Genomic DNA, 25,950 nt, shown 5'->3' on the forward strand with positions numbered 1-25,950 from the left:
GATTATAAAATTAAAAGAATCCAAGCCTCTAGGTGATCTCAGAAACTGTAAACTTCGCGGCACATAATTTGCCGTATCGAATCTACAAGTGTAATATTAGCTACATATTTTATTACAATTTTACTACTACTTCTAGGTACTATTTAATTTACGTCTATAATATAATCCTAATGACTATGTAATATAGAATAAAGCGATTAAGAATAATATACCTATTATTAATTATTGTACAATATAGGTCTTTGCTGCGTTACAATCAATAATCTAAGTACCTTACCTACTAAAAATAAATAAATATATTACGACAACACAGACATCGCCATCTAGCCTTAAAGTAATCGAAGCTTGTATTATGGGTACTAAGATGACTGATAAATATTTTAATGAATAATATACATAAGTCCTTATTATATAGGTACATATAAACATCCAGACACTGAAAAACATTCATGTTAATCACACAAACAGTTTCCAGTTGTGGGAATCAAACCCACGGTCTTAGACTCAGAAAACAGGGTTGCTGCTCTCTGCGCCAGTCGGCCGTTTTAGTAACTATAGTTAGCGATGGTAATAAGAAAAATCTGCTCTATTTTTAATCAATTTTGGAATCCCGTAGTAGTGGAATAGTAACTTTGGTTTCGACTTATTCCAGAGTATTGATAATTCCTTAACAATAATAATCTATTGTGCTAAGTTTGTTTGATTTACGTTTTTGCGCAGCAACGTGGTTGATATCTTAGCGCGCACCTCCATTTGTTTATTTTTAATAGTAAAGCGCCGGTTGGCGCAGTTGGCAGCGACCATGCTTTCTGAGTCCAAGGCCGTAGGTTCGATTACCACAACCGGAAAATGTTTGTGTGCTGAACAATAATGTTTTTCAGTATCTGGGTGTTTATTGAAGTGAAACTTCTTTCTCGGCGTTGGAAAAAAATTTACCGTCACATTTTTCGGTTACGCGTCACATTTTTTTCTGTTACGCGCCATCTTTTTCTTATTTTCAAACAGTCCTCAAACGATAACAACAAGTTCCCGCACTGCAATTGATGGAGTTTTTACTCGGTTACTAATTTTGTGGAATGTCAACAACATATGTATTTCATATTTCAGTTAACATAAGCCGTTAATAACAAAAATGTATAATATCGATAACAATGATAGTAATAATTCTATTACTGTTAATGAAATGCTGTAATAATCTTAGTAGCGATAAGATAAAACGAAATATTTGTATTATTTGTATTCATGTCTACGATACTAAAAGCCTTTTGTTCAACTTTATCTATTAAAATTTTATTCAACCAATTTGTGTAAAGTTGCATATAGTAGATAATTTTTCAAAAAATGAGGTAATAAAGAAGCTTCACTTCACAGACTACACACTAGTACAGACAATTTTTATAAGTATTAGTAGTCACTAACAGTGATATTTTATTTACTTAAAACGCACATTTCTTAGAAAAGTTAGAGGTGCTTGCTAGGATTCGAACTCGACCCCTTAAAAGTGAAGTCGAGCTCCTACACAATACAATAATCACAGCTTTATGTATATTTTTGTTGGTTATATTTACTGCTAAATACGCGGTCCAATCTGTGGACATTGCTGGTTACTAGACTAAATAGTTTACAGATAAACGTCCATTGGTTAAAAAAATATTTTTTTTAAGTATGCTATAAGCACTTTAGAGAATTATGAATTATGTCTGTTTCTGGTGGCCCTACCACCAGTTCCCTCATTCATCACTTCAAGACTGATCTTCAGGACACTATCAATTATATCTGTCATCCTGTCTGAAGGTTTTGTATTAAAATGATCACTTATTACGAACGTTAGACTGTCTAATGTGCTAAAGATTGAACGGTGAAATATATTCTCAGTTCTTTAAACACACCTACTTTTGTGTGTATATTTTATGAAAGTGTCACCGGAAGCGGCATTTGTCACTAACATCAAATATTCAGTGTCCACAATCAAACGCCCTCGCACGTTTGAACCCTGTTATTTTTACTTTTCTAGCGGTTCGTGGTCATACAATTTGGTATAATTTAGTCACACTTGGCCCGATTTCACCGTCGAAATTAAAAGCGATCAAGCCAGGCACTACCTTTTTGGTCTGATGTAAGGCTTCCGTGGCTTACCAACCTACAGGAAAAAAAATCGCTAAGCGTTTTTGCCTTCCGGTACGATGTCGCGTAGATACCCAATATATACAACGTGTAACGGAATAACGATATACTGTTGTTGAAGGGTGCATATGTATTTTTCAAAAGGAATCACCCTATACAAATATTAAATCAAAAAAGGCATATTTATTTTTTCATTCCAACTTATTCAAAAAATTATAAGTGTTTATTTATGACAACCCTTTAAAGATAAACTAACCGATACGCATATAGTACCTACGCTACGCGACGCGTACATAATAAAGTGACAGGAGACACATGATTTTGACTTTGCATATGATGTTAAGGCTATATTTAATTTCTTTCAGTAAAAACTATGGCAATGGTTTGTTAAACTTAAACTAAAACTATTAGGTTTTCTGTTTCACAGATAAGTCTCTGAAACAGTACATAATGTACCTCTAAGGCCTGTAAAACTTAATTTCGGTTTTCATTTACACGTTATAAACATATATAAATTAACTCTGTTCATGTAGGCCTACATACGAGTATACTGTATTTATACATTCCCAAGGGTCGATGTAAACCACTTTTGGAATAAATGGTATTGAGATTTAATTAATTTCCAAATAATCCGACGAAATCCCCGCGCAGATAATCTATTCCACTGCGTTAGCCTAAAGCGTGAAAAAAAAGGAATAAAAAATAAAAACGAAGCCTACAAAATCACCCCTAATCCGAACAGATCGGATTTTTACACGCAAGGGCGTTTTCCTGGATAGATTGTCCCCAAATTTACTCATGAATTTGTTGGAAAAATTGATAAATTTGTTTTAATCCCCAATTATAATAACTTTCTTTTTGTTGTGTCCATGGTTTTTTTTTTCCTATTTGTGGTGTACAAATAAAGTGTATAAATAAATAAATAAATAATATACGGACCAATCGGTGGGGGTTAGCTTTTTTATTGCGACGTTTATCAGACGACTGCCCACCTATATTGGAGCAATGGAGCAATGTCGAAGCTTATCCTCTCCTTCCAATAAGTGTGGCCTATACCCATAGTTGGGACATTCATGGGGCATTCAAAAAATCAGATGATCTCAGGTTGAAAAAAAAAATGAACCTAAGGCGGTAACTGGTTTGAAGACCGTCTAAGCATTTATGAATATCTATTTATATTTTCTTCGTGCTTTCAAAAGCACAAGCCCATTTACAGCTTTGACGGCCGATTGGCGCAGTTTGCATCGACCCTGCTTTCTGAGTCCAAGGCCGTGGGTTCGATTCCCACAACTGGAAAATGTTTGTGTGATGAGCATGAATGTTTTTCAGTGTCTGGGTGTTTATATGTATTTTCTAAGTATTTATGTATATATAATTCATAAAAATATTCATCAGTCATCTTAGTACCCATAACACAAGCTACTCTTACTTTGGGGCTAGGTGGCGATGTGTGTATTGTCGTAGAATATTTATTTTATTTTTAGATGCTATATTATAAATGTGAAAGTTTGTATGGATGGATGTTTGTTACTCTTTCACGCATAAACTAATAAACCAATTTGTGTGAATTTTGGAAGGGAGATATATCATACCCTCGTTAACGTAGGCTACTTAACGTAGGCCCGGGAAAATGTACGGTTTCCACAGGATTCATGATAAACCAAAAGACCGCGTACGGGCAACAGCTGGTTTATCCTAACCCAACAGTTTGCTCGGCCTCAACCCACGCACCCATCTTGATTTGGACCAGTGTATATAGATAGATGTAGATATATATAAAAGGAAGTTGTGTTTGTTACACCATTTATAACTCAAGAACGGCTGGACCAATTTTTATGATATTTGATTTTTTGGATTTCTCTTAGTCCGGAATAGGTTAATAAGTACTAAATTTTAACATTCATCAAAAAAAAAAGATCCGCGGTACGAAGTTCGCCGGGACATCTCCATACAGTAAATAAGTGTGGAAATATCAAAACACATCTATTTTGTCGAAATTATGCAAGGCATAAAGTCAAGGTTTAGTAATCGAAGAGCTTTTTGTGACAGAGCTCGTCCGGGGAAGTACTATCGCCGTGCTTATTTCTGGCGCTGACCAACATAGTAACAATGTTGTGTTCCGGTCTGAAGGGCACGGTTGCCGGTGTAGTTACAGGCGCATGAGGCTTAACACCTTCGCCTCAAATTGATGGCGGCATGTTCCAGGAGCATGTCCTGCCCTGTGAACTTTTGCTCTGTTTATAGGCAATGGTTTTCCACTTTCTATCAGGTGGCCATCTGCTTGGTCCGTCCATTGTAACGATATAAAAAAAAGCCACGACAAAATATCACCAGGATCCAAAGTATCTTTGTGCCAAAATTAGCCAAGGTCAGTACAGTTGCTAAGACCTAAAAATCAAACAACCCCTTGCTAGAAGAAGTGTGTCACTAAAGGGCAGATCCGGGGTTTAATTCCAGACAAAGGCAATTTAAGAGTTAATAATATCAGAACTTTCTTTGGTCTGGTCTAGTGAGAGATTTCAGCCGTGCGTAGGAACCGATTGAGCGTTCTGGTACGATGACGCGTAGGGTTTCATATAACTGCCTTTAAGCCCACTATCTTTTTTCGACTCACCACTTAGATTGTAGTCAATGGCTAACTTCTATAGTAAAATGATTAAAGAAACGAAAATAAAACTGTAATTCTGTCATTATCTGAGTCTGGAATTCCTCGATCCGTATTAGTAGCGGTGATAGTCTAGCGGCTAGAATTTAAGCCTCACTTTCGGGGTACCGAGTTGGTTTCCCGGCCACCTCCTCTTACTTTACGGAGCTTTGAGCCGTTTAAGCAATTAATAATAATAATAATAACAATAAAAATATTTATTAACCACAATAAATAAATAAATTACAACATACTACAAGAGCACAGAGAAAAAGAAAAGAAAAAAAAAAAAAAATTTAGGCGTATGTTGCTTCGTTGTGGTCAAAGGGTCACCTACTCAGCTCTGTGCCGCAGCACCATGGCAGTAAATGCCAAGGAATACTACAACGCTGATTTTCACAACAAGGGACAAGGGAACAATTAAATATAACTTGTTTAATAGGGAAGGAAATCATCGTGAAGAAACCAGCATGTTTTGAATAACGTTCTGGCGTATGCAATCTACCTAACCACAACTGGCCAGGGTGGTATGCTAGGGCCTAAACCCTTCTTATTCTGATATAAGAGTTGTGTCCTATAGTGGGCCGGTAATGAGAATGGTGATGGTCATGTAGTAAGAAATTTGACCGTTAGATTGATAAAAGTAATCTTTAAGAAAGAGATTACTAAATACCCAGTACCAGGTATTCCATTTGTCATAACAGAACGCGGTACCATAAAGGGTCCGTGAGTCATTCCCATGGTGACCCAACGTGAAATTGCCAAGCTCCATTACTGCAAAGGCTTTAAGCCTAATTTTATTATTGGCTGTAAATTAACTTGGCTATGCCCAAGCGACTAGCGGAAGCGGAATTTACCAATAATCGCAATGAACGACAAGCTTAGCTTATTTGTAGCTACACAAGGCTTAATGAACCCTATCGCTTCCCACGGGTGTCATACGAGGCGACTAAGGGAATTTAACAGGGCGGGCGGCCAGCAGCGTTTTCTCTACTGCGATCACCATCCGTCTGCCCAGCTTGGTGGTTTTGGGCAAACACTCCCATTTGGAGAGGCCTTTAGTCCGACAGTAGCTATTGGCTTTGACCTAACTGACTTACAAACAACCTACAGACCAAACGGCTCAACAAAGAAATTTGAAAGTTCTCCTGAGGGGAGATGAAAATTTACATGAACAAAATGTAAAACCGTGATTTTTCAGAAAAATAAGGGGATAGAAGTTGTGGTTACAGAAGTTTTCAAGCTATATTATAAATTTGTTATTTTGACTTCTTGGATAGCAACAGGCGTTACTTTGCGCTATTCTATGATATTCAACAATCGTTAAGCTTTATTTGCTGTACTTCGCAAAACGCAGGAGTAACTGTATGGTGTAATTTATAATTTCTTCCAAATAAAACTTAACTTTTATTTGCCTGCAGCTTGTTTTCTGTGCCGACGATGCTGCTGGCTACAGGTTAAGGCTGTAATCCACCACGCTGGCCTAGTGCGCATTGGTGGACTCCACATACCTTTGAAAACATTATACAGGTTTCCTCACGATGTTTTCCTTCACCGTCGAAGCAGGTGATATTTTTAATTACTAAAACGCACATAACTTAGAAAATATAGAGGTGCGTGCTGATTCAAACTCGGCCCTCCGAATGTGAAGTCGAGTTCTACCCACTGCACTACCACAGCTTCTTGTATTTATTTCTTTGTAATTAATTATTCTCATGTATTTCCAACGATGTAGCAATAAACTCGTTTTAAATAGCCGTTATCAGGTATTAAATATATATACTACATTTTTTGTCGATTTCTTTGGAACCAGACATAGCTTATCGCTTCCGCTTATGTCCGGTACGCCTAACGGTACAGTTAACCATATTCGTTTATCGTCACGTATGGAAACTTTATCAGTTTCGACACGAATGTCGGTCGAGATCTTTACTGTTTTGCGCTCCAACTGATCCTGGGTAAATAACATAGCACTAGGAAACTAGTGCTATGATATTTACGTATAGACTATTGTGTACTCTCTTGTCTGTAGTCGAAAGGGCTGTGGGCTTTTTCTCGCATCTCTGCCTCAAATTGAAGGATCGTGGCTCCACTTCCTGCACTATTCGCGGTTTCTGTCTATTGCTGATCTTGGAAATACACCTATAAATAGAGGCGTCCACTGCCTCTTTTTTCTGGACTTACCAACGTCTCGGGTTAAGGCCGCGAGGTCTTTTCCTTTGATCTTTCCAGTTGTCATAAGCTTTTCTATTTTTACCTAGCAATCTGACTAAAGAAGTCGAGTATCCACCGCAAACAAATGTTAGGTAGCCGCATTTTTATTTTTAATCTGTTCGAGATGGAGATATCGTCCCTTTATTTGTTCTAATATCGTACCGAACGAATGTTTTACGAATTTATAATAGTTTACGACAGATTACTTCAGGTAACTTGATTTTTTAATTTTACCTTTTTGATCACATTGACCCTAGTCATATTTTGATGTAATCATTACAATTGTCAAGATGTGATGTACTATCGTGAATAAGACCCAGGTGCGACGTGACGTAGGCGTAGACACAATCCGCCTCTGAATCACACTGACCACTATCTGCCGTGGTACTCGTTGCGTAAGCTTTGCGTCATACCGATTGAGACTGTTTGACGACAGATAGTATCAACTAGTTCAGCACAAAGACATAAAAAATGTATCCCCCGATTATGGTCATGAGCCTTTCACCTCAGAGCGTGACGGTTCAGCTTTACTTACAGAGTACGGAAAAGTCTGTTTGCGGTGTGCCAATTTCACTTCAAAAAGTCTTTAGAGCATATTATATTTATCTTGTAAGGTTTAATTATATGTCAATGATGAGGCGGAAAATCGCTGGTAGAAAAACTAGCTAAATGACTACTTGCTCGCGAGTCAGGCATCAAAGACAAATTGAAATTTATTGACGTTAACAGAATAATGAAACAAAACAAATGAATGCAACTACAAGACTAAGATTAAAGTGAAATCTGTGACATTGTACTGTTTGCTGATGATACATCTCTAATTTTTAAAACTGATAGAGGTAGAGACAACTCTGACGATGTAAGCCGTGCTATGTCGCATGTGTCGCACTGGTTTACTGTCAATAATTTACTTTTAAATGCAAAAAAAACTAAGTGTGTGGAATTTATTTTACCAAATGTAAAGAAAGTTAATAAAAATATAATAATAAATGGAGAATCACTAAAAATGGAAGATTCCACAGTTTTTCTGGGCATGACCTTGGATTGTAAGCTTCAGTGGGGTACCCATATAGATACACTAGCAGGTAAACTAAGCTCGGCTGCCTACGCCGTCAGGAAAATTAGACAGATTACTGACGTAGAAACAGCAAGACTTGTTTACTTCGCGTACTTTCATAGTGTGATGTCTTACGGGATCTTAGTATGGGGCAAAGCTGCTGATATTGAAACTATATTCATATTGCAGAAAAGAGCTGTACGGTCAATATATAAACTTAAATCACGTGAATCCCTCCGTGAAAAATTTAAAGAAATTGGTATACTTACGGTAGCCTCACAATACATTTATAACAATATAGTATTTGTAAGACAACATATTAGTCTTTATAAAAAAAAAGTGGATATAAACAGTCGACTTACAAGAAATGGTCATAAATTAGTGACATCTGCATATCGTCTGCGAAAGATGCAGAAGTCATTTGTGGGATTGAGTATACGCTTTTATAATATGATTCCTAAGGTAATTTTGGACCTACCAATCCATAAGTTTAAAGAATGTGTTAAAACACATTTATTACAGCGAGGTTATTATACAATTGATGAGTTTCTTAATGACAAGGTTGCTTGGAAGCATCCGGCTCCGCTTTCATCTCTCACAAGATAGAAAAATGAATGTTAAAATATAAAATGTAAATTTTTGATGTTGGAAAAGAGCAACTGCTGAGTTTCTTGCCGGCTTCTTCTCGGTAGAATCTGCCTTCCGAACCGGTGGTAGAGTCACTACACACGGACAGACTTGACGTTTCAAAAGTGCTTGTATTAGGCCTACTTGAAATAAATGAATTTTGAATTTTGAATTTGAATTTTAAGACACGCACGTCACTGTGAGTAACCGACACTCAACTAGGTAATATCCTTTTGTGCATAAAATGCGGACGTAAACAGACCTGTTCACGGGAGATGACCCCAAACGGACCCGTATAATTACAGACTTTTAGCCCCGGGCAATAACAAAGATACCCTATTAATATTTGAGGGCTAATTTATTCGGAATAGCCCCAAGTTTGTTTTGATATCTTTTTGGCCCGCTGATATATATTAACCGAGATATAAAGTCACTTTTAAATGTATCCTGAATTACTATTATAAAGTCTGACGAGATAAAATACTGATATGGGGACGCCACTTTTGCATGGCAATTTTGACAGAAAATAGAATTGAAAAAAAATGTTCCATTTTCATCCGCCATGTGGCGAGGTTTTTAATTTTTCTGGTCAGGCTTTAAATGCCAATCAATGTTCTTTGAATAAAAAGAATTAGAACAAAAAAAACACGCAAAAAAAGGTACAATAGGCGGCCTAAATACGCCAAAATAATAAATACCAAATAAATATCTCTAACAGGCAATCTAAGTAAGGGTGAAATGAATAAATAATAATCAATAAAATAAAATATACTTAATTCATAAACGTAACGTACATATAACGTATAACGTACATATATTCTATGTTATGTATATTTATTATATTTCCAAGTAAGTATCTTGAATGTTTTATACCCACGGTGTTTGGCCAGAACAAATAGTTGGCTCGTTTGTAAACCTTAATTTAAGTCTGTGTTGAAATAGTAAATTGGATATCAAGTTCTTAACATATTGGTATCAGTGACTATCTTTTGTCAGCGGCTTGTCCCGTGGTTTTCACTATGACTCTGCTCATGGTGGAACAGAATTGTGGTAACTTTACTTTGTTAATGGTGTTGCATTACTGCATTGATCTGTTTCCTGGTGTACGTTTTTATTCAACCGATTTTCAAAAAGGTTTGTCTTTTTTTTCGAGGGTTCTTTTCATATGGAAGTGTGTAGTGTTTGTGTGCCCCCCTCGCAAAAACGACGGGTTGTTATAAGTTGACGTGTCTATATGTGTGTGTGTGTGTGTGTGTGTGTCTGTGTGGTAGTTTCTGTGGCATCGTATTAGTCGAGAGTGTTTTTAGCTGTGTTTGATGAAAATCTGACCAAAATTTCCGCCGTCACAAAATAGCAGATTACAGAATTTGAGTACAAAATACATTAGGTTTCAAACGAATGTACTTGACAAGTGGAATAATGTACACTGCAATGAAAAGGATTTTTTAAAACGAGGGTAGGTTTAATACCAGTTCTTCAAAGATCCCAAGAAGACTGGAAATATTTGAAAAAATACCTACTATTTTTGATTGTAGCTAAATACTTCTGCCGTGTGAAAGAATGTTAAAGATGGAATTTTTAGGATCGCTAAAAATGCTAACCGCATTAATAACCCTCAGCTGTCCGTCCGTGCCGCGTAACTCGATAACCTCGGATCGATTTGACTAGACTCGGTTTTGCTTTAAAATATTCTGATAATATTAAATCCGTGAAGAACTAAAATCTATGAAAATTCATGTTAGAGAATATCTGTATTACTAAAAATAATTAAAGGATTCGCAAGCTTAAGTGGTGGTAGGCAGTAATCTTAATGAGTGAGCCAACAACAGCTTTTTAAGTTTGGTCTTAAGATGCTGTTTATTCCATATACTAGTTAGCTATACTTTACATAGTGTAGCTAACAAGTATACGAAAGCAGGGCCAAATCGGAAATTCGAAATTTCAGAATATTCTCTGGTCTGGTCTGGTGAGAGGCTTAGGCCGTGGCTAGTTACAGCCCACCGACAAAGACGTGCCGCTAAGCGATTTAGTGTTCCGGTGCGATGTCGCGTAGCAACCGATTAGGAGTATGACTACCATATTCCAGAGGTCACCCCGCTACCATCTTAGACTGCATCAGCACTTACCACCAGGTGAGATTGCAGTCTAACTTGTAGATGTAACGACAAGGCTGCTTGGAAGCAGGCCGCGCCGCTCTCATCTCTCACAAAACAGAAAAATTCCAAAGATTGTTAAACTTTAAAATTATGTTGGAAAAGAGCAATCTGCTGATTTTCTTGCCGGCTCTTCTCAGTGGAATCTGCCTTCCGAACCCGTGGTAGAGTCACTACAAACAGACTGACTTGACGTTTCAAAAGTGCTTATTAATTAGGCCTACTTGAAATAAATGAATTTTGAATTTTGAATACTTATGTATGTATTAAAAACCAAGTTATAATATCAGGGGCCGACAGCTTAACGTGCTCTCCGGGGCACTGGGTCAGCAACGCCAATTTACTAACAGCTAACACTTTTGTACGCGATTATTTTAACAGAAACCCCAATACAAAATGTAGGTGTCACATATACGAGTACGGAAAGCTTCACAAAATTTCAAAAACGGATTTTTAGGACTACTAAAAATTCTAACTTCGTTATGTAAGGGTAGGTCTGCTGTCCATCCCGTGGAACTCGATAACGTCAGATCGATCTGACTAGACTCGATTACGCTCTCAAATATTCTCTGATAACATTATTGAAATCGTGAAACCTATAATCTCTGAAATGTGTCGGAAGTAATTTGTATAAATTGGTATCTGAATTTCAGTTCGCACTAGATAACTTCTTTTTTTATAACCAGGTTTCCGAAACTGTTTTAAGTTGGGCGTGATTTATTTTTTTACAAAAAAAACTGACTTTAGTACAAGCAAAGTTTTCTGGAAGAGATCGCTTTAGCGTTAAACCGCCTTTGCACGCCCAGTATTCTATTCTGTTTCTTCTGTATTATATGTGTTTATTCTGTGTAAAATGTGTGTGTACAATAAAGTATTCAAATAAACAAACAAAAAACAAGAAATAAATATTTTCCAAAACATTTTTAAGTCGTTGCCAAGTAAAATTACTAAGTATGTATTTACTTTGTATATGGTTAACTTTTATTCCATGGAAAGTGTTAAATTTTAAGTAGGTTAAAAAACGATAAGTCCGACCGTATTATAAAATTTGTATTGCATCCTCGCCCTCCTGCTTAGTCAGTAGTAATAATAATAAATAAATATACTACGACAATACACACATCGCCATCTAGCCCCAAAGTAAGCGTAGCTTGTGTTATGGGTACTAAGATGATGAATATTTTTATGAATTATATATAGGTACATAAATACTTAGAAAATATATATAAACACCCAGACACTAAAAAAACACTTATGCTCATTACACAAACATTTTCCAGTTGTGGGAATCGAACCCACGGTCTTGGACTCAGAAAGCAGGGTCGCTGGCCACTGCACCAGTCGGCCGTCAAAGTAGTAGTGGCGCTGCAATTAGGTTATAGGTTTTTAAGATATTAAAACCTGTAATAACCGATTTGGTGCAGTCGAAGTTGCGCGGGTCAGCTAGTAATCCAATATAAGTATGTAAACGAACAATTTAACGACTAGGCTGCTTGGAAGCAGGCTCCGCTCTCATTTCTCACAGAATAGAAAATTGAATGTTTATGTATTTTTTTTCACTGTAAAATAATGTTGAAAAAGAGCAATCTGTTTTTTTTATGCCGGCTCTTCTCGGTGGAATCTGCCTTCCGAAACGGTGGTAGAGTCACTGCAAACTGACTGACTTGACGTTACAAAAGGGCTTATGAACTGGGCCTGTGAATTTTGAATTTATAAATTTGTTATTTTCCTTGTTTTAATAATCCCGACCCGCGGCCCGGTCACCACTGTGGTCAGTTTTAAACGTATTCCCGTATCAGCTGACCGCCGCGCCGGTATCGCTCCCGCAGTTGGTTTTGGGTGCATAATTAAATACACTCGCAGCTAATTGCCACGCATACATTACTCCGCGCCTACGATTACAGATCACAGTTTTGATAAAAGCTGTTTCGATAACGACAGGTTGCGCTTGACTTAAATGAATTAATTCATGTATTTGTACGCCACGGTGAATATTATCGCCTGTTCTTAGTTTTTTTTTGGCCTAGCTAACGGTTAAAGGAAAAACGTAGCTTCGCAGGGCAATCAAGGAACACATTCTAGCCAAGGCAAGGCGTTAAGCCACATAAATGTAATTGCATCACCAACCACGCCTTTCATACCGGAACACAGCAATAATAAATAAATATATATACTACGACAATACACACATCGCCATCTAGCCCCAAAGTTAACGTAGCTTGTGTTATGGGTACTCAGATGACTGATGAATATTTTACTTAATAATATACATAAATACTTATTATATACAGATAAACACCCAGACAATGAAAAACATTCATGTTCATCACACAAACATTTTCCAGTTGTGGGAATCGAACCCACGGCCCTGGACTCAGAAAGCATGGTCGCTACCCACTGCGCTGATAGACCGCGCAATACTGTTTTGCAGCAGAAACAAGAATGTCGGTTGTATTTACCCGGTTGAGCTCTGTTACAAAAAGCTTTGTCACTATGAAGGACAGGTACCTTGCATGCCCTAAGAAGTTTAAGTATTGAGTTTAAGTTAAGGCTATAGTTTTCCCCTTACAATCAGGTGGGCGACCTAATAATTACTATACAAAAACTTACCATTTGTAAATAATATACATCCATAATATGCTAAGGTTTGTGATTCTAACTAGCAACATTCTGAAAAGTAGATAAATAAATAGAGTATCGATAAATACTTCAGTAACACGCTTTTTGAACTTTTAGTGGGAAAGCGGCCTCTTGAGTATAATGTTAAAGAGTCGTGCTGGCTGCTACTGCGGTGAATTAATTAAGATCTACGGAGATTCCAGCAAAAGGGCCCGCTTAACTTGTCTGTCTGCACGTCACAATCAGGTGTCTATCACAAACACGACTGTGGTTACATAACATAAGCGTAGCGGTCAAATAGTTCACATTCAAAAATTAATAGCCATTCATTTGTAAAATATAATGAATGAATACACTTTTATTGTACAACAAAAAAAAAAAGTAGTTACATAGATGTAAAAGGAAAAATAAATAAATATTCATACTATATTAGTATCTTTAACTGCCTCGTTTAAGTCTATTGATTACGGATCACGATGTCCCGGGTTCGAATCCCAGGTCGGGCCAAAAGTTAACAACTCGTAAACTTGGACCACTGTTAGTGAAGCCCCAATCACTAGGCTATCGTTGCTTTTATATTGAAATCTTAATTTAAAATTTATAATTCATCACCATCATCATCCAAACGATGGGGCTGACATTCTTATTGTTAAGAAAAGTCCCGAATAAATAAATAATTAAAAAAAAAAAAAAATCATCATCCTATTATTATTTCTACTTCAGGGCACGGGTCTCTTCCCACAATGAAAAAGGGTTAAGGCCGTAGTCCACCAGCCTGGCACAGTGGGGATTTGTGGACTTCACACAGGTTTCCTCACGAAGTTTTCCTTTACCGTTGAAAAAAGTATTTTAATTGGTTGAAAAGATTTTTTTTTAAATTCATTTATGACAAGCAGGGCTAAATATACGCCATTTTGAAACGTTATGTCTGGCTGTTTGTTACTCTACCACCGGCTCGGATACCAGATTCTACTGAGAAGAAGCCGGCAGTTTACTAGTTTGTAAAGTTATTAATGGCAAAAAAACTTTACTAGTATATGTACTGGACCTGCCCCTGTAAAGTTTTTCAGTATTATATCAGCACAGGCCTCGACTCTGATAGCAGAGTGCACGGCAAATACCCACCAATCTGCTCCACTGCGAGTTGGTGGGTTTTATCAACCATAATCACTATGAGTGGTATTAGCCGGGACCGACTGCTCAACTTGGTCTCTCCAAAGCACGGGGGTCAACATCGTAAATCCCTAGCTCCTAACAGAAAATACTCAACACCTAACAATCTTTGGCCCGAACCGGGATTCGAACCCGGGACCTCGTAATCCGTAGTTGCGCATGACGAGGCAAACGAAGCAGTATTACATAACATTGATAAATGATTATAGGCATTAGCGTTAAACCTTAATGGTATCTTATACTTTCACACAGTGAATATCGAATTCTATGTTAATAAAAATAAAGCTCAATTTTCATTGATGGTATACGGATAGATATAGAGATGCGAAATTTCGTGCTAATGAACTTTTGACTCCATATGAGCATGACCTCTGCCTTTGAGGGTCGGAGATTATTATCTCTTGATTAGGATATTGGAGTAATGTATTAACAACTTTCTACATTAAAAAAGTATTCTTCTTCTTCTATCGGTTTCTCTCTAACTAGTGAAGGTTGGCGGTCAGTTCTTTTTGTATTCCACCTTGTCCTTCACGAGGCTACACAGCTGGACGGCACCGTGATAAATCAGGTCAGGTCAGGTATGTATGGTTCAACCGCCATTACTAGTCAGATACTGTTTTTCTGTACTAAAATAATTTCTACATGAATACACACACGCACTCAAGCACATACATTTGCACACTTATACATACACGCACACACACACACACTCATTCATGCTGTCGTGAATATCGTAACTGATTGTTTTGTATATCTCGTACTTGCACCTGTTACTTAATTATCACAGTTTAGATTTGTAATCGAGATTTTGCCTTATTTTAGTAATAAGATAAACGCTTAACTAAAATAATTTGAAACGCTGTTGGATTACTAATAAATAAATAAAGAGGAAAGGTTTTTTGGTTGTTTCTATGTACCCAATAGGCTCCGAAAGTACTGCATCGATTTTAACCATTTTTTCGCCAAAAGAAAGTTTATTTATCACAAAGTAACATAGGCTATGGTTAATTAAAAAAATATATAGAGATCCTTAAAAATATTGCAATAATGTAACCCAAAGTAGCAGAATTGTGCCTATAAAATTCATTACTCACTGTGCGCTGACAAAACTATTGATGATACATAAGAAATATGAACTAAATGATTAAAGTACTAATTATTACCTACAAAAAAGCCCGCGCGGGAATATATCTGTCTATTATAGTGAAATCGCAACAGAAGCTTTTGTGTTATCGAACTTAATTGGACCGCTTTTTCTTATTCAAATATAAATCGCTTTATCACCAAGGGTATTTATATAGCAATAAAATACTAAAAACTAATTCCAAAAGATATTTAAGAAGATTAACCTCGCGAGTTTGAATAATTTAAGGACTACACCTAAACAAAATTTATTTTTAGAGATAGGTACACTTAATTGAAATCTTACGCTTTACAAACAAACAAAAATCGCGGGCAACAGCTAGTACTAAAATATAATCATAATCTTTTAGCCCTTATACCAAATATGCCTGGAATAAACGAAAATTCAAAGATGTGTGATATTAGAGCAGAATACTTACTCACTGTAGGTGTATCTGTAGAAAAACTCATATTAACTCAATAAAGTTGTACAATAGCGCAGATATTGGGCCTTGAAACCCTTCAAGGGTCTTTTTGATCCTTTCAAGATAGAATTTCACGAAATCTTAGCTTTGCTCGAGACTCTCGGAAGCCTTTAAGTAAATGTAGCATTGTTATCTATTATAATACCCATACTTGAGTATGGGCTTCGGCTTTAGGGAGATGTGACAATATGAAGCTTAGGAAGTTTTGTAGTAATTTTTTTTTCTAATACTCTTTAATATTTTACTATATGTTACAGTAATTTTATAAAGTAGGTAAAATTCCAACCTTTTGATAACTATAAATTCATATTTGCCAGATATTTTATTAAATTGATTTGAATTTTACAAAAACCCCAATAATTATTAATTAATAGATTGTTTTCAAAAAACTGTTAAAATTATATTTGGTTATTAACCAATGTTCATGACATTATGTTGGTGGGTATTTTGATATAAATACGGGTGCATTTTCGATACACCTTAGTCCTACATGGACTCGAACGATGCAAAGATACCTCCCGGTCGGTCTTAGTCGTTTAAAATATATTATTACCAAAAAAAAGAGCCTAGAACCAGAGTTCAAGTGGTATACAACGTTGCATATATGTAAATTTCATACGGAATCATACTGTAATAATATTAAATTAAAAGAAGCATATTCATTTTTCCATACATACTTGTAACTTATGACAACCTTATTGAAGATAAAAGACCGACTCGCGCATAGTACCTACGCTACGCGACGCGTACCCAATGCAGTGACAGGATTCACATGATTTTAATTTGCATGTGTTGTTAGAACTGTATCTGATTTATTTCAGTAAAAACTATGGCAGTGATTAAATAAATAAATAAATAAATATACGACGACAATACATACATCGCCACCTAGCCCCAAAGTAAGCGTAGCTTGTGTTATGGGTTCTAAGATGACTGACGAATATTTTGATAATAATATACATTAATAAATAGCAATATACATATAAACACCGAGACACTGAAAAACATTCTTGCTCACCACACAAACATTTTCCAGAAGTGGGAAACGAACCCACGGCCTTGGACTCAGAAAGCAGGGTCGCTGCAAACTGCGTCAATCGGCTGTCAAATTTTCGATTCACAGATAAATCTCAGAGATAGTACATAATTTATATCTAAAGCCAGCCAGCTAAAGTGAAGTACTATTTCGGTTTGTAGATTGAGTACACGTTGAATAATAATCGTAGTATACGCGAATTCACGCGTTGGAGCAACGTGGTGGGTCTAAGCTCTAGTCTGCCTGGTCCCAGCGGTGGGATAATAAGATGCAGTGGATGATGAAGTTAGTTAACTTGAAACTATTTTACATTCCGCTGTAATATTAAAACAAACAGCGGCAACTTCAGTTGTTTAAAATATTTCATTAAGCAACTCAAGTTTAATATTTTCGGCGAGTGAGCGCGCCGCGTCGGCCGCAGTAAAAATATGCAAATTGTGTCGACGGATGGCGGGCTTACACTTAACTACACTCGTACGGGTACGACACGACATTCTCATGTGTTTTCTGGTATTGAACGTCTTTTCACGAGGATCTAAGCATTTTCATTTTTTTTTCTCCACTATAAGTTAGCCCTTGAATGCAATCTGTGGTAAGTGATGATGCAGTCTAACTGGTTAGGGATTATGGTAGCCATATTCCTGAATGGTTTCTACGCGACATCGCACCGGAACACTAAATCGCTTAGTGGCACGATTTTGTCGATAGGGTGGTAACTAGCCTCGGCCAAATCCTCCGACCAGGCAATCATTATTTTAAGCTAGCTGTTCAGTCAGTTCAGTTCAGTAAGCGTTCTTTAACGGTTTTCTACAAAGTGGCTTAGTTAGGGCGTGACCGCACAAACGAACAAACCGTAAAAGACAATTTCGCATTTACAATATTAGTAAGGACTTAGGGCCGGCGCCCATTGTCGGCATCGGCAAGGAACAGGATCCTTCGGCATCCTACATGCAAGCGCACACTGATGGAAACTATGCTTTGGCATGCTGCAACGTTCTTAGGGATGACGAGGCGTCCTTTAGCATGCCGCACCGTCCTGTAGCTTGCCGAAGCGTCTCAATATCGTATTTCTCGTCAAAACAGTTTCAGAGTTGTTACAAGCTAGTTGTGTGAGTTGTATTTAATATGGTGGACTGGGATCTAGTGCTCATAGCAGCTCTTGCTGAAGAAGAAGAGAAATCTAATCAATCAAGAAGATTTTGGGTGAACAACCTTTGGAAGCAACGATATACGTCCGGTGAATTCAACAATTTATTCAATGATTTGCGTTATGACGTGCGAAAATTTTATGACTACTATAGAATGAGTTATGAAAATTTTGAAAGTCTGGTTCATTTGCTTCGACCTTTCATGGAGAAAAAACAATCAAATTTTCGCACACCTATATCTGTTGAAGAAAGATTGTCTGTGTGCTTGAGGTGAGTAATCATACTAATATTATAAATGCGAAAGTGTGTTTGTTGGTTTGTCCTTCAATCACGCTGCAAGAAAGCCACGGATTGACGTGATTTTTTGATTGGGTATAGTTGAGGACCTGGAGAGTGACATAAGCTACTTTTTATCCCGGAAAATTAAATAGTTCCCTTAGTTAGTTAATAATAAACAATACTTTAATGTGTTAATAATCATATTTATTATTTTTTAATTCACATATACTCGTACAGGTATGATTCGAATGGTGACTTCAGATCGCAGACTACATTACTATTTCGTCTGAATCTATATTTCATGCTGCGCCGGTCATAGAACTGTCGTCGTGGAGCGATTGTTGATGACATTGGAGTCATATCTTTATTTTTAATCACATTAGCTTTGCTGCAGGTAATAATATGTTAAAGAAATTACAAATTCTGGTAATCATTGGTTTCAATATTCTGGTAATCACTGATTTCAATGTTTTGGTCTTGGCATCTAGGTATGGGTGTCGGTGTATATTTCAATGTTGAATGTATGTTGTCCTCGTTATTTACGGATGTTGCTTGGGGTGTGTAATAAGAAAAATCGTCCATGGTGTAGTTTGATTGATTCACAGGAGGTTTTTGTTTCGATGTGGATGGTTCATTAATAGATCTTGTTGTTTCAATATGCTGTGGTGCTTCTAACATTTCTGAATATTCGATTTCTGCCTTATTAACAATAAGCAATACATCTCTTTTCACTTGAAGTTGCAACTTTTTCGGTAAAGATTTTACTGTAGCAGACATTGATTTAAAAAATATATCTATAGGATGTTCATCTTCGTTATTTTTAGAATCTATATAATTTTTTAATATCTCAGCTGTGGTTATGTTTTGTGATCGAGGACGCGAGTTTTGTGAATCTGAATGTGACATTTGTGATTGTGGCCGTGATTGAAGAGAATCCAAGAAAGAATCTTGTGTGTCCTCGGAAGACGAATCTAAATTAGATACCTGTGCTCTATTTTGTAAAAATGTAGTTAAGAATTGGAGTTCTCTTTCGTGTTTTATTGGCCTTTGTGGCTTTGCAGAATCACCACTTTTGCTTGTTCTATTTTTTATCGCTTTTCGATAGTTGTTTCTGATGTTCGTCCACATCTTGAGGCATTCTTGAGCTGAAAATAATATAATAAACATATAAATGAATGGTTTGTTAGTGAGGGGTTTTCACGCAGGTTTTCCAAGTGGCAATAGATTAATAGGTACCTACCTAAGCTATATTTAAAAATATAATGTTTCTTTTCAGGTTTTTAATCACAGGAGTCAGTTTCAAAACTTTAGCATTCAATTACCGAATGGGATTTAGTACAGTTCGTTGTATAGTCCATGAAACCTGCCGTGTAATCTGGAATATTCTTGGCCGTATCGTTCTGCCAAAACCAACAACAGCACAATGGAAGATAATTGCTAAAGACTTTGATGAAATATGGAATTTTCCAAATTGTATTGGTGCCATAGATGGCAAGCACTTCAAGATACGAGCTCCAAATAATAGTGGAAGTATGTATTTTAATTATAAAAAATTTTTTAGTATCGTTCTGTTGGCTGTAGCAGATGCTAAATACAGATTTGTCATTGTCGATGTAGGTGCTTATGGTAGAAATAGCGACGGTGGTATATTAGATCATTCAAAATTGGGTTTAAAATTGCAAAACGACACCTTAAATATTCCTCAAAATGTGAGCTTACGAGGAATAACTGAAGAATTACCCTATGTTTTTGTTGCTGATGAAGCATTTCCACTAACGAAAAATATAATGAGACCGTACCCTGCGAATCAATTGGCAAATATAGAGAAAAGAGTTTTTAATTACAGACTAAGTCGAGCAAGGCGTATTGTGGAGAGTGCTTTTGGCATTCTTCAATCAAGGTTTGAAATATTTCAGAGGAGAATGCAAGTACAAGCAAAATATATAGATAACATCATTTTAGCCTGCTGTTCTTTACATAATTACATCATTAACAATGCAACGACGGAACTTCCAAACCCACTACAGGAAAGTGACATTTTAGAAAGTTCCGTGGATAACAATGTAGTTGGCGATACCGATATTATCATGTGCGAGGGTATGGTCATTAGAGATCAATTTAAACAATATTTTAACTCTGAACATGGGTCAGTTAGTTGGCAGAATAATATTGTCAATAGATCATAAAATACCAACGATCTATAAGTCAATGTAATTAATTATATATTATATATACTTATACTTATTATAACTCAATAAAAAATACAATGTTTATGATGCTTACTTACGTGTTTTATTGAATTCTTTGGCGATTTGCTCCCACGCATTATTTTTCATGTGTTGGTCACTGTAGTGACGCGATTTTATATTGTATAAACACTCGTGTAGACGAACTAAATTAATTAGCTTTTCTTCCGCCATCGTTGTTACAAGAAAATTCGTTGTTACAGCAAACAACCGATACACGCAGTGGTTACCTCGATTGTGTTGTGTGTGAGTCAAATGATTCAAATGGCGGATGCCTCCCCTCGCCCCGCAGGGCAAGCTATCCCCGAGTGGTGCCTCGGCGCCGGCGGGTACCGAAGGATGCCGAAGGATGCCGAAGCATCCCGAAGCATTCTTAAGGCTGCCGATACAGCAGCCTCAAGCATACCGAAGCGGTATTTTTGTTATTACGACCATATATAATGGAAATTTCTACTTTATTGTCATTATGTTAATGTATATTGCTATTTGCCACCTAAAATCCTCAGTCGTGCCGATGCCGACAATGGGCGCCGGCCCTTAGTTAGGGCGTGACCGCACAAACAAACAAACCGTAAAAGCCAATTTCGCATTTACAATATTAGTAAGGACTAAGGAGTAAGGATGACGGTGCTTTTAGTAAGCTTGTTTGATACCCATACCTCGGAGAGCACGTTAAGCTATTGTACGCCTGGTCTCTAACTGGTCGAGTCGGGCCAGCTTTCCCATCGTACTATAAGAGTGAGAGAATAGAGAGTGCATTGACCATCGTAGCCAAAATCTGTCGGGGAAACTTTGTACGTAAGAAGGACAGAAATAAGTTCTTGTGAATGTAGTTTGGCGATGCAACAAGACGTCCGATTGGCGCAGTGGGCAGTGTCCCTGCTCTCTGAGTGTGAGGCTGCAGGATCAATTCCCACAACTAGAAAATGCTTTTGTACAAAACACTCATGTTCTCTATCTATCTGTCTGTTGATCTGTATATATTGTATATTATAAGTATTGATATAATTTATTTATAAAATATTCTACAGTTTTTTAGTACCTCTAACACAAGTTACGCTTACTTTGGGGTTAGATGGCGTTGTGTGTATCGCCGTAATATATTTATTTATAATTTAGCGCCACTTTTATGTCGTGTCGATATTTTGTCGTGTGTTCAAAAATCATTTAGTCCGGGGAAGCAATTCCATTTAATTGTGCGAGCCCGCTATAATATTAAAATCACGCGATTTCGCCCATTAGTGCCTGAGTGACGTTTGCGCTATCACTGCAATTATAGTGCCCAAATATAGTGCCTCTATAATTTTATATTGTCTAAATATAGTGTTCAAACTATATAGTGCCGAATTGTATTGACATATTTTGAAGACTTCCCTGGCGCAGTGGTAAGAGGTCCCAGGTTTGAACCCCGGCGGGGACAACTTGGGAATGTTTAATTTGGCTCTGGCTTGGTAATTCATTCAAGGGCAATTGTATATTATTTTATAACAAATTACCAAATGAAATCTTTGAGTTGTCTCTCTCAATAAGTTCAAAGTTTATATAAAACGTAAGCTTACAGAGAAATCCTATTTTAATATTAAGGATTATTTAAACGATAAAAAAGTTTGGGTGTGAATTGCTCTAGCTTCATAGCTTAATTTAAATTTACTGGAAGATGGTGATAACAAAAAAAAAAATTTACCCGGCTAAGTTTGTTGTGGGCTCTGCTTAGACCAGGGCGCGTTTGGAACCCTCGTAGCTCTAGATTTAAGTTGGCGAACGAAGTTATCACCATCCCGTTACAATTATGTAAACAAATATGTATGAATGCTTCATAAGTGCCTGTGATAGGCCTACATGAATAAAGAAATTTTGAATTTGAATTTGAATTTGAATTTATGTTCCAGTGTAACTGGAACATAAATTCAGCTTCGGCTGTGGCTATTTACCGATGACGAAGTGCTGCTAAGTGATTCAGCGTTCCGCATATAACCCGACTTGGGGTAAGGGTCTAAAATAACTGCCGTACCCCATATAGGTTAGCCTGCTGTCATCTTAGACCTAATCATCACCGACAACAAGGTGATATTGCGATCAAGGGCTAAATTTTAATGGATGAGAAAAAATAACTTTACTATTTATGTATTGCGTAAATATAGTACCAAAGATATAGTCTAAAAAATGAAGTGGTACAGTTAAAATTGATCAAATCTTCTATTGAAGCGTTGATAGCCTCTACTAGGCTATCAACGCAAATTTCGCTTAAGACTTCGGCTAGCCTTTCGGGGGGCCAAGTTCGAAATCCCAGCTCACACTTTTAAGTTTTCTAAGTAACGTTTTAAGCAATTAAAATATCAACGGTGAAACGGAAACCTTTGTAATAGTTCCCATAATGTTCTCAAAGGCGTGTGGATTCCACCAATCCGCACTCGGTCACGTTGGTGGACTGCGGCCTAAAACCTTCTTATTGAGGGTCCGAGCCCTTTCTGCAATTCTTTGATCACTTGTTTTAACGGTGTAGGGAAACATCGTGAGAAAATTGTCGAGACTGAAAGTTGTAGTATTCTTACAGGTGTGAAGTCAACCCATTCGTACTTGGCCAGTTCTCTTTAAAATTAAACCTTTCGCATCCCGAGAGGAGATACGGGTTTTATAGTGGGCCGATAATGGTTGAAAAATAAATGTTGATGAAACAAAACATACACTCTAAAATACGAATATAATTTTAAAACAATAAGTGAATTTAATAATTTTCATCAAATCTCACTACTGTTGTTAATTCTTTACACAATATCATTCAAGTTATATGGCACGTAACATTTTAATTAGCATAACAAAAGCCTTTGGACAATTAAACTAGAATAGCTTATTGTACACGTTAACTCTACATTAAGTCTATTGACGAAGGGACAAAAGTAGCATACCGTCACGCTAGTATCAATCAAAAACATTAAACTATGAACTTTACGAAATTCGAATAACTATATTAATGCTGCATGGTGATGGCGGCGGATCAGTGTACAGTTGTCATACCCCCTCCTCATGCCGCGGATGTCGTCCGAGGCGACTAAGTGAATATAACGGATGTATTGGTCTCCACATTACAGAACTAGATGGCGCTACAAAAATCCTGCATCGCGCTAGCGAAGTGTTCACGAGGAATGCCTATATATACAACTTCCATAAATGAATATTTGGACCTCGGTCCCTGAGCACGATCACCCGCTCGGAGGAAGATCTTCCTATTGTTACGGTCGAGCGTATCACCATAGCTCCTGTACAACGGAGAACGGGATGCGAAGTCCTTTGGGCTCTTAGTACCATTTACTGCGATCACCAACCGTTTTTCCCAGCATGGTGATTGTGGGCAAACCCCTCGTTGGAAAAATTCAAGTAGGCCTAGATTTTAAGCACTTTGGAAACGTCAAGTCAGTCTGTTTTAGTGACTCCACCACCGGTCTGGAAGGCAGATTCTACCGAGCTTGCAAGAAACTCGGGATATTGCTCTTTTGTAACATCATTTTATAGTTAATAATCTCTAGAATTGGTCTACGAGTATCTTGTGAGAGAAAAGATCAGAGCAGCCTGTTTCCAAGCAGCCGAGTCGTTAAGAAATTCACCAATCGTTTTAGTTTTATAACCACGGTTTATTAAATGTGTTTTAACAAATTGTTTAAACTTATGCATTGGTAGATCCAAAATTACTTTAGTTATCATTTTATAACATATATATTTAGTTATATTGAAACAAGAAAATACTGGACACTGTCTGATCTGACCGATCTGAACTTTACGTCATTAACTTGCTTATTGACATTTTTTGTGTCTTCCCAATTTGAATAATAAAAGAGAGAAATATAATGATACTAGGCTGTTGCCAACGTTCTTCGTAAGCTTTTTATAACGGGATTTTACAAATTCTGTGGAATGCATCTGCCTCCCTACGGGGTTTATATACAGCGGACGCGTACGAAGCGCTTTGCATATTCGTTTCTGATTCGCACCTCAAGGATCTGAAATGCCCTTCCAGGTTCCATTTTCCCCAGTTCCTACAATATGAGTACCTTCAAATCAAGAGTAAATATACATCTTCGAGGAAAGCGCGCTCCACCTTAGTCTGCATCATCACTTATCATCAGGTGTGATTGCAGTCAAGAGGTCATCTATATCCATAAAACAACTGCTTGTTTTACTGGGATAAAAATACTCGCCAATGTAACATTCCACAAACTCCATGCCAAAAATTAAATTGATTGATTGCTAAGTTAAGGCGCTAAGGAAGGACAAACACACTTACACATTTATAATGTAAGTCAGGAAAAAAAAGTGAACAGTTAGACGGCTTATATTTTTTGTAAATATCAATGTTACTGTGTACTTTTTCTTATTTTTGTCAAAATATTTTTCACAGGGAAGATAACAGAATGCATAAGATTCGAGAGAAAAATTATACTTGAAATAAATAAAGCATCTTATTAAAAAAACGTTCCGAAGTTCTCACAATGCGTTGTATTGTAAAGAAGTGGCATTAAAAAGTATAATTGTTAATTTTTGGGTCAGACAGCTATTCGCGTGGAAATTGATGCGCAAATGGTTTTTCTTTGCAAAGTTTTCGGCTATTTTGATTATTTAGTGTTAAGTGAAAGTGTTATTGTTCTTTTTATTTATTAATTAAAATCACTAATAACATACATAAACATCGTTTGAAGGAAATTGGCTACAATTCTACAATAAACTACCCATTGACATCTTGGAGATGTTTATTGAAAATGTTCAAAGTTTCTAAGCTTATAGAAACGGCCGATTATGGAATAAAGGACTACGTTATTGATAATAAAGCTTGGGTAATAATTATTACTCTAACCTTCCTTCTAATCCGCTCTTCTAATATTTTTTAATGACAATGTGAGATGGTCATAACAAAAAAACTACACCCGGCTAAGTTTCTTGTGGGCTTCTTCTTAGACTAGGACGCGTTTGGAACCCTCGTAGTTTTAGTTTTAAGTTTACGAATATGTTTATCGCCATCATCTCATTACCG

The 25,950-nt window shown here is 36.9% G+C and overlaps 2 protein-coding genes across 5 annotated transcripts; one reads left to right on the forward strand and one right to left on the reverse strand.

Moving 5' to 3' along the window:
* The first annotated feature begins 18,149 nt into the window (after positions 1-18,149).
* Positions 18,150-21,462, forward strand: LOC120633243 (protein ALP1-like). 4 transcript variants are annotated; one of them, XM_039903403.1, is made up of 3 exons: positions 18,150-18,672; positions 19,958-20,211; positions 21,131-21,462. In XM_039903403.1, the coding sequence occupies exons 1-3, from the start codon at positions 18,380-18,382 to the stop codon at positions 21,175-21,177; spliced, it is 594 nt and encodes a 197-aa protein (XP_039759337.1). In that variant the 5' UTR covers positions 18,150-18,379; the 3' UTR covers positions 21,178-21,462. The 4 variants fall into 4 exon arrangements, with proteins under 4 accessions (XP_039759337.1, XP_039759336.1, XP_039759338.1 ...); XM_039903402.1 differs by lacking the exon at positions 21,131-21,462 and adding an exon at positions 20,299-20,970; XM_039903404.1 differs by lacking the exon at positions 21,131-21,462 and adding an exon at positions 20,528-20,970.
* On the reverse strand, positions 18,870-21,122 carry LOC120633244. The gene is made up of 2 exons (XM_039903405.1): positions 20,969-21,122; positions 18,870-19,826 (listed from the first exon to the last, which is right to left on the reverse strand). Exons 1-2 carry the CDS (start codon positions 21,099-21,101, stop codon positions 19,096-19,098), a joined length of 864 nt encoding a protein of 287 aa, XP_039759339.1. The 5' UTR covers positions 21,102-21,122; the 3' UTR covers positions 18,870-19,095.
* Positions 21,463-25,950: the final 4,488 nt, after the last annotated feature.

This window comes from Pararge aegeria, chromosome 21, assembly GCF_905163445.1.
Source record: "Pararge aegeria chromosome 21, ilParAegt1.1, whole genome shotgun sequence".
Taxonomy (NCBI): Eukaryota; Metazoa; Arthropoda; class Insecta; order Lepidoptera; family Nymphalidae; genus Pararge; species Pararge aegeria.

Excerpts from the sequence above, each read along its gene's own strand:
- LOC120633243 (XM_039903401.1), top strand. The coding sequence starts at position 18,380 with ATGGTGGACTGGGATCTAGTGCTCATAGCAGCTCTTGCTGAAGAAGAA. Across the intron at positions 18,673-19,957 it reads AGATTGTCTGTGTGCTTGAG|GTTTTTAATCACAGGAGTCA; the intron begins GTGAGTAATCAT and ends GTTTCTTTTCAG.
- LOC120633244 (XM_039903405.1), bottom strand. The coding sequence starts at position 21,101 with ATGGCGGAAGAAAAGCTAATTAATTTAGTTCGTCTACACGAGTGTTTA. Across the intron at positions 19,827-20,968 it reads CAAAGAATTCAATAAAACAC|CTCAAGAATGCCTCAAGATG; the intron begins GTAAGTAAGCAT and ends TATTATTTTCAG.